We start from the raw sequence: 12,726 nt of genomic DNA, 5'->3' as shown, positions 1-12,726 counted from the left end.
ATATAACTTTAGGGATATAAACCAAACCTTCGCTGCTTAGAATCAGCTAATGTATGGCAAGAATATACAAACACAAACTGTCAAGCCTAAACCAGACATCTGAAGAATCTGTAAGTACATGTTATCTTTACAAAGAGCCAGCTGAAGATTAAAAGGAGTAGTATTTATAGTAACAGGCAGATAAAACAATTATTTTATTTTATCCATTAGATTGGGGGGAAAGTTTAGAGTCCCAAAGGAGGTCCTACTTTTTATAAACAAATAGTGGCTCATTCTGTGCCAGCATAAGCATTTTGGATATCTTAACTAACTTAATCCTTACAAACAATTCTTAGGATTATATTAAAAATCCCCATCTTACAGGTAGAAAACTAACATATACAAGAATTTTGCTCAAGGTCACAAAATTGGGATTTGAACCTAAGCTATTTAAGTCTAGACTCTCTTATGTTATTAATCAGTCTAGGATAATTTTAAAGTACATGAATACACACAGCAAAATGTATACTGCACGGCAAAAGAAATTTAATGAGTTTTGGAAATTATGATCACGTTTTCTACTGCTTGATTTACAAACAGCTCAGCTAACACATTTTAGTAAATCAACTTCTTAGACTAGGCTATGAAGGAAAAGGGCATGATGAAGTGGGCAATAACAAAGAAATCATAGAATTTGATAAGACAGGGTTGGGACGTGGGAGAGAATTACTAAGGGTCTGGAATCCTTAATGAAAAAAGTTTAGGAATGACAGAAACTTGGTATAGCTGAAAGAGAACTGCCCCTTAAGCAAATACTAACACAGTAGGAATTCCTAACACAGTAGGAAAGACAAACTGACAAGACATTTGCCAGAGTCCATGTTGAGCGGTATTTATTTCGCAGTACTCTTCATTTGCTGAGCCTGGGTACTCTGGAAAAATTTGAAACATAATATAGTGGAAAATACGTGTGATTTTAGAAAAACACTTCAGATTCTAGCTCTGCTACATATTAGCAAGGCATTTAATCTGTGAGTCTCTGTTCATCTATAGAATTACAGTACTAACTTTGAGGTATTACTGCAAAAAATTAAATAAAACTATGTGTGGCAAAATAGACACCCAAAATCAATTAATCATGAAAAAATCACCTTCATGATATAAAATGTTAATCAGCTACTGTTATCATGAGGGGAAAGGAGGATGAATATTGATTACAAATATATGTATTCTTTAGAAAATTTACCACATAAAACAGAATGATCATGACCCTATTATTTTTTAGGAGACAGAACTGCACACAAGAGAATTGTTTCAACTTCGATGAGAGATAAATCCCTTTAGCTCTCAGCTTTGTCTTAAAAAGACTAGAAAATATTCAAAGTTCTTAATAATGTATTCCTTATCACACCTTTTTCAAGGAATATTTGAGATCTAAGAATGTGTATTAAGATTTAAAACAAGATATTTGAAATGGGTAGGATATCAAAATATATTAGAAAACATTATTGTGGTTTTATAAAAGACAATTTTTAGATGTATGCGGATGTATTTAGTGATGTTCAACTTCTGCAATTTAAGACATTTCAGAAAAAAATGTAAATAAATAATTATATATATATAAAGAAAATATAGCAAAATGCTAATTGTTGACCTTAGAAGGTAGTTACATGGATAATGTTTAAACAGCACTGGCAGGGGACAGGTACAAGTTAAGGGATTACATTTAGAGGCCATCCCATGTAAAAATTTTTCATAAATTTCTTTCTCACTTATAATTCATAGTTAGAGGGTAGGAGTAGTAATGCAAAAAACAGCTGATGTTGGAGAAATAACATATATTCAGCCATATGTATGTCAACTGACTAAAGGACAAGTTCTACACAAATTCTGAACCAATACTGTATCACTTACAGAATTCAGATGGTGGGCTGGGGACTTAGCTCAGTGGTTCCACTGCCTGCCTCACAAGGCAAGGACCTGAGTTCAATCCCCAATACCAAAAAAAAAAGGAATTCAGATGGTGAGAAGATGCTAACTAAAATCTATGGTTTTGAGAAAGAATCCTTTTGCTGGGCTGGGCAGTGAGGGAGTATCTGCTTTTCCAATGAGCCTAAGCCAGGGAATTTATGTTGGAATCTTCAGGGACCACATTTTGAAATTACAAAAAGCAATTGCAGAAAAACTCAAGTTAGGTAGCCCCTCTTAATCTAATAAGGAATGCTTTTCTGTAAGTGGGCATATTGATCTTAATGCGCGGTGCTACTCTTTGGATCTGGAATGTCTCTCAAAGGCCCATGTGCTAATTAAAAATTTACTTTCCAGCCCACACTATGGTTAGGCTGTGGGATCTTTAAGAGGTGGGGCCTAGTGGCAGGTTTCAGTTCTTTGGGGGCCTCTCCTTAAAAGAGATTATGGGACCCTGATCTCTTCCTTTCTCTTCTTGGCCTCCAGACATGAGGTGAAAGGCTTTGCTCCACCATGTGCTCCCTGCCATATTGTGCTGTTCATCCCAGACCCAAAGCCAACAGGACCAACCAATCCTAGACTGAAACTTCTAAAACCATATGCCAAAGTAAACCTTCTCTCCTTACAAGCTGATTTATATCAGGTGTTACAGTAACAAAAAGCTGGATAGCACACAAGGTATGAGAACAAAAATAAGCCAGGGACAGTGGTGCACACTTGAAATCCCAGCACTCTGGAAGCCTTAGATGGGAGGATTGTAAATTTGAGCCCAACCTGGGCAATTTAGCAACTTAGGAAGATCTCAAAAAAAAAAATTTTTTAAAGGGCAGGGAATGTAGCTCAGTGTGAAGGCCTTGGGTTCACTCCGCAGTACCACATCAAACAAATAAATAAAAACAAAAAGAATTATGCAGGAAATAAACCAAGTGCTATAGAATTTTAAGTATTATGAAAGGCTAATAAGGAAATCAAAAGGATGGCAAGTGAAAAGAAGCCAAAAAGAGATTTTACAAAATTGGAAAGCAAAAATAAGTTTAAAAAAGGTGAAATCCCCCAAGACCAAATTAATTTCTTTCTCAAGTTAACTTAGCCTCACGTGCTCAAAGGTTGGGCTTTTGTAAGGTAACTAGTTTATGGGGGCATTACAGCAGACTTGCTGTTAGGAGGTGGAACTGGTCAGAAGCAGCATGTCACGGTGACTATAACCTAGAAAATTGTATCTCCCTTCCGGACTCCACCCTGGACTCTCTGGTTCCTGTCAGCCATGAAGTGAGCAGCTTTCCTAGCCCAGGCCCTTCCACCATGCTGCCAACTATGCAAGAACTGAAACTTCTAGGGCTGGGGATTTAGCTCAGTGGGTCTGCCGCCTCCCAAGTGCAAGGACCCGAGTTCGATCCTCGGTGTCAAAAAAAAAAAATGTGACCCAAAATATACCTTTTCTCCTTTAAGTTGTGGGTATTGAGTATTTTGTTCCAGTGTCAAGGAAGGGTAACTAAGATACTTATTGTGTGGGACATAAACTGCACAATACCCTCTGTGCTCTTATACCTGAATTTCTTCGGTAAAGAACTTCTGAAGGAGGAATCTGGAGTTAAAGATCCAAATAGAAATTTGTTGACTTCTAAGAATGATCTAAAATATGGAAAATGTTTAATGTCATATTTAGAGTATTAAAAACAAAGTAATTTTGAATTCCATTTTAACAATGGGAGAATGACACATTTATGATGTGAACATCCATGTGATAGATTATTTAGCAATTTCAATGCTAAATATGAAGAGTAAGCCACAATAAAGACAGTTAAAGTGAAAAATAAATAAGGGGCTGAGGGTGTAGCTCAGTGGTAGAGTGATTGTTTAGCATGTTTAAGGACATGGGTTTGATCCCCAGAACCTCAAAAAATAATAAATATATAAGGAAAAAAGTAAATATAACTATAAAGGAGTAATCAGGGACATAAAAAAGACAATTATATTGGGGTGAGGAAATTCTACAGTATTTCTATTTCTTACCCCTTCCCCTTCTAGCTTTACCAACAAATTTTTGTTATTAAAAAAATAATAATTTTGAAAGGTGAGAATGCCATAGCTGAAAGGCTACTTACTAGTTGACCTCATAGACAAGGGGCCGTCAAGATAAGACCTAATACAGGGTAGGGGTCTAGATGTTATAAGGAAGGTCATTGTTCTCAAAAACTGACCCTGCTGTTTTCATGAAAACAGCAGCCCATTTGTGGAGAAAGAGGAACCCTGCTCCACTGCTGGTGGGAGTGTAGACTGATGCAACCACTGTGGAAATCAGTATGGAGATACCTCAAAGAACTAGGACTGGAAGTCCCATTTGACCCAGCTATTCCACTGCTGGGGATCTTCCCCAAAGAATTAAAAGAATCATACCACAGTGATATATGTGCACCCATGTTCATAGCAGCACAGTTTGCAATAGCTAAAACTTGGAAACAGCCCAAATGCCCATCAACTGGAGACTGGATCAAGAAAATGTGGTTTTTTTATAAAATGGAGTACTACTCAGCCATAAAAAATGAGAAATTAGAGACATTTATAGCTAAGTGGATGCACATTGAGGCGATACTCTTAAGTGAAATAAATAGGACACACATGAATAAATACTGAATAGTTTCTCTGATGTGAGAAACTGAAAGTGTAAATAAGGACTAAATATATAATAGGTAATGTGAAATAGGAAGAAAAGGGGCAAAGGGGAAGGAAGTGGGAGGGCTAGAGGAAAGGATAGAAGGGAATGGGATTAATATGAGAAAATGGAAAAATAGGAACAAAATCTTTGTAAATAGGGAGGACTGGAGGGGTTGATGGGAGGGCTGGGCAAGGGTGAAAAATAAGAACCAAAAGAGATTATGTAAAGGTGCAAATTTCCAATGATGAATGTCATTATATTGTATACCTAAAATGTACCAATGATTAGAATGAATAGTCGATAATGCAAAATAGGAAGAAAAGGTCCAAAGGGGTAGGGGTAGTGGGAGGGGCAGGGGAAAGGAAAGAGGGGAAAGGAAAAATGATGAGAAATGGAAAAAATGGAAATAAAGTCTTTGTAAATAGGGAAGGGTGGAGGGGATGAAGGGAGGGCTAGGAATGGGGAAAAAATAAGAACCAAGATGTATTATGTAAAGGCACAATTCCCAATGAGAAATGTAATTGTGTTGTATACCTACAATGTACCAATAAAAGAATTTAATATATATATAAAAAAAGAAAACAGCAGCCCATGAAAAGCCACCTATTCTCTCCTTCTTTCTAATGCCAGACCCAAAATGATACTCAGCAAAGAAATGCTGCCAATAATAGAATTCTTAATTATGACCAGCCTACAGTCACTTTGTTCTCAAAGACGTTTTCAGGCCTGAATTGACATGAAAAATACTACTTCTCTGGAGTTTCTTGTTTATAAGGGGTCTCCTGTTTTTGACTGAAAGAACAATTTATTAAGTGACTCACCTTTTAAAACCACAACCTGAAAATCATACTCATATACTACTATCACATTTTAGAATGTTAGGATGCCCCCAACCAAGATGGGCTATATATTTTTTTAATATTTTAGGCTTCTTGTTCAAACAATTCAGAAAACAGTTTCCCACAGAAATATTATAGTGATAAAGGACACAGATCTGCCCACCAAAACCTCATCTTCACATATCCCCTCCCCAACTTATTTTTGGTACCGGGGATCGAACTTGGGACCTTGTGGTTGTGAGGCAGGCGGCAGTACCACTGAGCTAAATCCCTGACCCCCCAATTTCCTATTTTAGTAGAGCTCTGGCTCCTTAGGATGCTGCTGCTTATTTTTTCCAGGAGCCTCCCTTGAAGGTCTCCATTTCCATCACAGAATTTTTGTTAAGTGAGATGTGTTTAAACTGGGCTGTCTTACTAACAAGCTCAGTGATAAAACAATTATTTTTGCAACACTGACAACACAAGTAAATTCTAGAAGAAAAACCCTTTTAAAATTAAAGAGATAAGACTATAGCAAGGTGTGCTCATAGTTTGTGTATTTAAGGACCTTAAATATCCAAAGATATTTTTAAGTGTATATTAAAATCTTAGTATATTCTTATCTCTTTAATTTTAAATTTCTAATTGCTAAAAAGGTTTTTCATCTAGAATTTAGTTGTGATCCTCCTGCTTCAGTCTACTTGAGTGCTGGGATCACAGGCATGCACCACTACACCTAAATGGCCTTGCCATTTTAAAACAAGTATCCTTTACTTCCCATTATGTCCTAAATAAATGAGTCCTAAGATTTTCTAAAGGGTGAGGTTCAATTATTGAATCTCTGTTATTCATCAGGCAAACACTGGTTTTAATTTCTGTTGAAACAAAGATATTTTCACTAGAGTGCTTAGAATATTCAGAAAAAAATTCCAAAACTCTTTTTTGGTCCATTAGTCATATTTGATTCTCTTTGTCAGGGTTTCCTCTTTGTAATAGGAAATAATCTGAATCAGAATAGAACAGTTGATAAAAAGGAAGAATAGGCCAGCTAACCAGATAAACAGAAAGGTGTTCTTTCCTTGAAACTCAAGAACATATGCAGGTGCCAGCCATAGGGCTTGCCCTATAAACCATAACATTAGGAGGACGACTGCTCTTTTCCAAGGCATTCTCACCAGCGGCATTACGAGGGGCAGAAGGCAGAGGTACCAAAGAAAGTATTGGGAGGTGCAGACTTTGTTAAAAGTCACAAAAACGGACGTATGAAGAAAACAACAAAAGACAAGGTCTCTGTAGTAGGTGAAGGACACTGCTAAAAGCAAAATAAACTGTGGCAGGAATGCAGCAATTCCCAGAGGAAAACTCCACTTGCTCTCTGCAGTCAAATACAGCATATAGAAGTATGGGGAAAAGTTATGACGGATATCCAGCCTAGTCAGGTGATACAGGTAAGTGTGCTCCACAAATTCCCAACCATATTTAAGGTAAAAACCAAAGCTCAGCGCAAAAAATGTGAATCCAGCAATTGCTGCAAAGATCAGAACAGCCCGACTACACAGCCTCTTCAGGAATGCATACAAACGAGCCTGGAGAGAATGCCGGGACCGACAGCGTTCTTCGTCACTGTCGCGTTCTGGAAGCAAGTGGAGAGCTATGGGAAGAACATAGGTCACCGGATACATCTTCATATGCACCGCGAAACCGTAGAATACTGCGGCATACGCGATGAGTCGTTTCTCTATTAAGTACAGGGCCATAAGCACCATGGAGGCGACAATGGAGTCCGCGTTGCCCCGGCTGGACACCACCATGGGCAGGGGGTTGAGGAGCCAGAAGACACAGTAGCCACAAGCCTGGCGCTGCCCCAGCCCCTTCAGAAGTAGCAGGCGGTATATGAGGAAAGCGGTGAGAAGGTCGCAGCTGATGAACAGAAACTTTCCAAACAGCTCGCTGAGGCAGACGTTGGGAATGAGGAGCCAAGCCAGCAGCGGAGTGTAACGATAGGTCGCCCGCAGGTAAGGAGAGCGCCCCTGAGTGACAAAATGCGCAGCGTCCGTGAAGACCTGGTAGTCGATGTCCGTGTACCTCACGTGCAGGGACCGGTCCTGGAGGACCCCATAGAACACCAGGACGACTCGGGCAAGAAAGGCTATCCCGAATACCCCGGCGGGGTGCACCAGCAGGCTCGGGAACCATGCTCCCAGGTGGCTGCTGGAGCTCATGACCTGACTGTGGGACAGCTGCTCAGTCCCAGCTCCAAACTGCGTTAGGGTCTCTAACTCTTGCCACGGTTCCTCGCCTCAGGTGGCGGGTGCTCCACCAGACTGGTAAGGCGCCATACGGAAAAAAAAAAAACTACAGGCCTCTCACTTCCGGCATGGAGCCCCGCCCCCCACTACTTCCATTCTCCAGCCCCTCTCAGGTTTCGCCGTCCGCCCCGCGGAAGAATTGTCTTCCTTTGGATTGGCTGTTCTTTTCCGCCTTCCTTCAGAGGAGGCGGGATTTCCGTTCTCTAGGTTGTGTGATATTGGCTGCCCGGAAAACGGACCTTAGGTTTCGGTGGAGCTGGATGTTTTGTGATGTCTTCGTTCTTCTCAATTCCATTCGTAAAAGTGGATCCTTGACACCCAGCTAGCCACGAACTGCAAACTGCATTCCTCATGCCTGAGCTGGAACCTCGAGAGTGAAAAATGTAGAAATGGAGAGAAAATAAACGAAGATAGTTCTCATACTTTATCGCAGCGGCTCTCTCTGCGGCATTTATGAGGGTTTTGTGGGCTCATGGGACCGGCTGGGGTGAGTTGAAGGCCTAGAGAGTGCTTGTCCCGTGCAATATTAGGGGCTTACTTATAGTTTTTTAAATATTAGGTGTTTATCCGAAATCCAGATTTAATCAGCAGCTTCTCCATCCGGCAACCCTAGGTGGAGAGAATGGGAAGGAAGACTGGAAAACTTCACAGGGTTCTAAACTGTGTCCGGCCCTCGGGCTTCAGTATCTTTGTGTTTGCTGTTCCTTCCGCCAAGGTTGCCTTCCCCTCCCTAGTCAGAAGGTGGTGAACACCTGCTCACCCTTTTAGCCCATAACTCAAGTGTCAGGCATATCCTAGCTCAGTCCACTTCCTCATCACGCAGAATAATTTAGATGCCAGACCTTTCTGCTGAACTGGGACAGGGGCTCTCTCTAGCTCCAGAAAATAATTCTCCTTGCCCGGCTACATGGAAGTCCTGCCCAGTCCCTGTCACATAAGTGCTTCAAAATTCAAGGGTCATTCTCTTACTATAGCATTTGTTTCACTGCTAGTAATAAGTAGTTTCGTTTTTCTCTCCTGCCTTTCCATGAGGACTTGGAGTTCCTTGAGAACAGATTATCGTGTTCTTTTCTATACTTAAATTTCTAACGCAGTACCGAATTACAGTAACCATTCAGTAAAAATTAGTTGATTTGGATGTTTTTCTTGTCAAAATACTTCTAGAATGGCATCCCCAGAGTGCTTTCAACTCCCATTTCTTTTCCCTTTCAAATATCTCTTAGTATGTAAAGATCTGCCCTTCACTCACCCCACTCAAACCCTCCTTCCATGAATATCTCACCAAGGACTTCAATCCATTAGCTCTTTCTCTTCTGTGATCACATTTTGCACTTAGCCTCCATTGCAGAATTTGATACTTTACGTTAGATTGTATTCATAACTTTTTCAATGAGATTATGGGATTCTTGAAAGTAGAATTTATATGTAACCCTTAATTTCTTCTCAGTTCTTCATAAATTATTGCAATCTTAAGCACATGATAAATGTTAGTAAATTCTAACTGACTTGGTTTTACAAATTGAGCCTGCTTCCTAGGGGAAGATTTCAATTCTAGCATAAAAAAAAAAGAGAGGTGACTTCATCCAATCTAAACATGGGTCCTGTAAATCTTACACATACCATATTCATATTCTGATATCTCTGTATCTTTTAATATGTCTTCAATTAACATTATTTCTAACCATTTCTTTGCAGCAGTACAGTGGCAGCAGCTCACCATTCAAACAATAATAACTATTATGATGACCTATACTATCAGGATTTGTTGAGGACTTATTTGCAATGTGCCAGGCAGTGTGCTAAATACTTTTCATGTAAGGTAGATAGTCCTGTCTTTACAATGAGCAAAATCAGGGCTGTTGGACAGTAAGTAGTTTTCCAAAGTCACATAGCCAGCCAGGATCAGAGCTCATACCAGGTCTGTCTGACCCAGAGGACCTTAATCACTATGTGGCTGACTTTCAAATAAAATATTAATTATAGGTAGTGTGGTACAAGATTGGCTTCAGAGAATCAGCTCCAAGGCCCATCTCCAAGATCCCCCCCAGAGCCACCTACTCCACAAATCTCATCATTTGACCTGTTGAGTGTACCACAGTCTGGAATTACCTACACTATTGATAATTTCCATTGCTTCTCCCAATGTTATGGCTCTTTCTCCACAAAGATAACTAAATAGCCAAGGGATCAGGAGTGCCAGGAGGCTGTACCTCCCACTGGAAGCTGATTCTAGAGCTGAAAGGAAAGAAGCAGACACAGGTGCATGGTGTTACAGCTTCCTGGAGACCTTGGAAGCCCTCTGGAGAGAGAAGGCTGATGAGGCACTGGCTTCTCACTTCTCAGTTCCTGGAGCACCAGTCCTACTGAAATGTCTCCTCATACAGACCCTCCCAGTGCAATGGCCTTCAAACCTCCCTGGTCTATCTCCAAAGATCAGCCAGATGCCCCATCGACCTAGATTACCAGAGAGCCCTCATGATCACTGCGTGCAAGGCACAACTTCTGTTACTCCTGCATTCACCAGCACTGGGAATATCTAATGGATGTCTTTCATTGTCCCAGAAGCCTCTGCCAATGCTTGGATAACCTCAAGAGCATCACTCAATTATGCCACATGATTGATACTGTTATATAGCTGCCCACCACAGAGACAGACAGCAAGGGAACCCCTTTGTGAGAAGCAAGTGAGGATCTGGACTTGTTCTGTGAGGAGGACCTGGAGCTGCTGTGTTGCCATTGCAGGGTCTCTCTGACCACAGCATCACTACCTGAGGCCCATTGATGACACTGCAGCCAGTTACAGGAACAATCTCAGATACTACATTGAGGACTGAGGAAGCAAATGGGAGATGCTGAAATGGGGTGTGAAAAAGAAGTTTCAAAGTTCATTAAGCTGAAGTTGAAGAAGGAAAATTGGAGGAAGGAATTGTACTCTGAATTTGAAGAATTTAAGCATTGCTTGGGTAAGGAATAAGTTGCAGTGCAGGCCAAGCTGCTTAATGAAGAAAAGATTGTCAAGATCTAATTGAGAATGAAAGCCAAATTGCGGGCCACCAATCCACATTAAAAAACATTTGTTAAGTGAAGTAAGAGGGAAGTGTTTGCAAACAGACATGGATTTGCTGAGAGGTATTAGAAGCATTAATAGCAGGTATGAAGGCATAAAACCCTCAGAAGTGTTTTTATATGAATTAAAGAAGGAGAGTTGCCACCTCCCTCCTCATTATTTTGGGCTGAAAAGAAAAAAGATCAGCACATCTCAGGTAGACTTGACATTAAATCCTCCTACTGTCTCTCCCAATTTTTTTTTTTTTTTTTTTTTTTGGTACTGGGGATCAAATTCGGGTCCTTAGCTTGAGAGGCAGGTGGTGGAACCACTGAGCTAAATCCCCGGCCCTAATCTTAGGATCTCAATAGACAGGAAAAGTGTGACTCTTCGAGTGAAGGAATCAGCCTGTTTTCTCTGTTTGCCTACTTCTCATGCAGCTGCCCTGAGTTTTGAGCAATTTGAAAGCGGGAGATATTTTTGGCAAATAAAAGTGAGAGCCACAGGTGAATGGTCCTTAGGTGTGTGTAATGAATCATTCTCCAGACAGTTTTAAGTCACTTTGTCCTGGAAATGGATGCTGGCAAATTGATCAGTCCACAAATATATGGGATAAAGCACAGGTCAGGCAGGTTGGCATTTTTCCAGAGTATGAATTGGGAGAGTTTTCATTTTATGATTTGAACAGGTCATATTTTTGTAACTTCATTGATAATTTTATAGAAAGGCTGACAGCTTTTCTCTCTATTAAATATTCTTCAAAATCTCTTAACAATCAGTATTGTCAGAGAGGAATGATGAACTGCTTGGAGGACCATTTTCTGTGTGGTTCAATTTTCCTGTGTTCTTGGGGCATACTCGTAATAAAGATTCCAATTCAAAAAATATTAATTACAAATTTGAATTTTTGTTTCTTCTCATTCATCTCTTGTTTCAATCTGATTGTCTCTTTGTGACCCCCATCTCTGATTTATTCTTTTTCTCCAAGTTACAGGTAAGTGAGCTTTAGCTCCAGAAGGTAGAGAATGTGGGAGGTAAATGTCTGAGAATTAACTAAGTAAGAGGTCTTCTGGCTGGGTTGGTTTAGATAGTTGACAGAAAGGCCCAGCCCAATCTGTCCCTATTGGCTGACCTAGCAGATAGGGAAGAGCTACCAAATATAGGCAGATAAGGAAAAAACCCCAACTAATCCAAAGAAACAGCATGTCACTGAAAGGAAAGGGATTTTAGGTAGTTGAGGGAAGAAGAACAGATGGAGTCCTATAAAACAAATGGGAAAGAGGAGTCCAATTCTAGTTACTTTTCTCTTTTTTTAGTACCGGGGATCGAACTCGGAACCTTACACTTGTGAGGGAGGCGCCTGAACCACTGAGCTAAATCCCCAGCCCCTCTTTTTTGTTGTTGTTGTTGTTTTTGAGTCAGGGCCTCAGTTTGTTATTCAGGCTGGCCTTGAACTCACTATGTAACCCAGCCTGGCCCTGAACTCCCAGCAATCCTTCTCCCTCAGCCTCTCAAGTGCTGGGATTACAGGTGTGCACCATCGTACCCAGCTTCTAGTTACTATTTTTTTAGGTAGGATAGAAACATCAGGGTCCACGGGCCTCATATTGAACATTTGGCATTGGACTTAGGGATCCTGTTTTCTTACAGCTCCCTGAAATAGCCACATTTTTTTCCAAATGTAAAATTATTCATTACCTCTTGGACTATTATTTATAATACTTCCTAATCCACCCTTTCACTGTCTACTCCTAGATTTCCATCCCTTTAGAGCTAATGGGTAGGGAAAGCAAACATGCATAGCTCATCCCCAGTATCCTTAGGTAAGACCTTGACCTTAGTAACTATGCTGCATCTACTTTCATTACTTTTTTTTTTTCAGTACTGAGGATCGAACTCAGGACCTTGCACTTGCAGGGAAGGTACAGTGACACTGAGCTAAATCCCTGG

At 40.4% G+C, this 12,726-nt stretch overlaps 2 protein-coding genes across 2 annotated transcripts in view; both read right to left on the bottom strand.

Moving 5' to 3' along the window:
- Slamf9 (SLAM family member 9) overlaps positions 1-12,726 on the bottom strand; it is a 122,660-nt gene that overhangs the window by 75,824 nt on the left and 34,110 nt on the right.
- On the bottom strand, positions 5,482-8,737 carry Pigm (phosphatidylinositol glycan anchor biosynthesis class M). The gene has a single exon (XM_004858738.4). It carries the CDS (start codon positions 7,641-7,643, stop codon positions 6,372-6,374), a length of 1,272 nt encoding a protein of 423 aa, XP_004858795.2. The 5' UTR covers positions 7,644-8,737; the 3' UTR covers positions 5,482-6,371.

This window comes from Heterocephalus glaber, unplaced genomic scaffold (genome assembly GCF_053883595.1).
Source record: "Heterocephalus glaber isolate CG9 unplaced genomic scaffold, H.glaber_assembly_v1.0 deba00001561, whole genome shotgun sequence".
NCBI classification, from domain to species: Eukaryota; Metazoa; Chordata; class Mammalia; order Rodentia; family Bathyergidae; genus Heterocephalus; species Heterocephalus glaber.
Note: the sequence above shows the minus strand (reverse complement) of the source record. Positions and strands in the feature narration are given on the sequence as shown.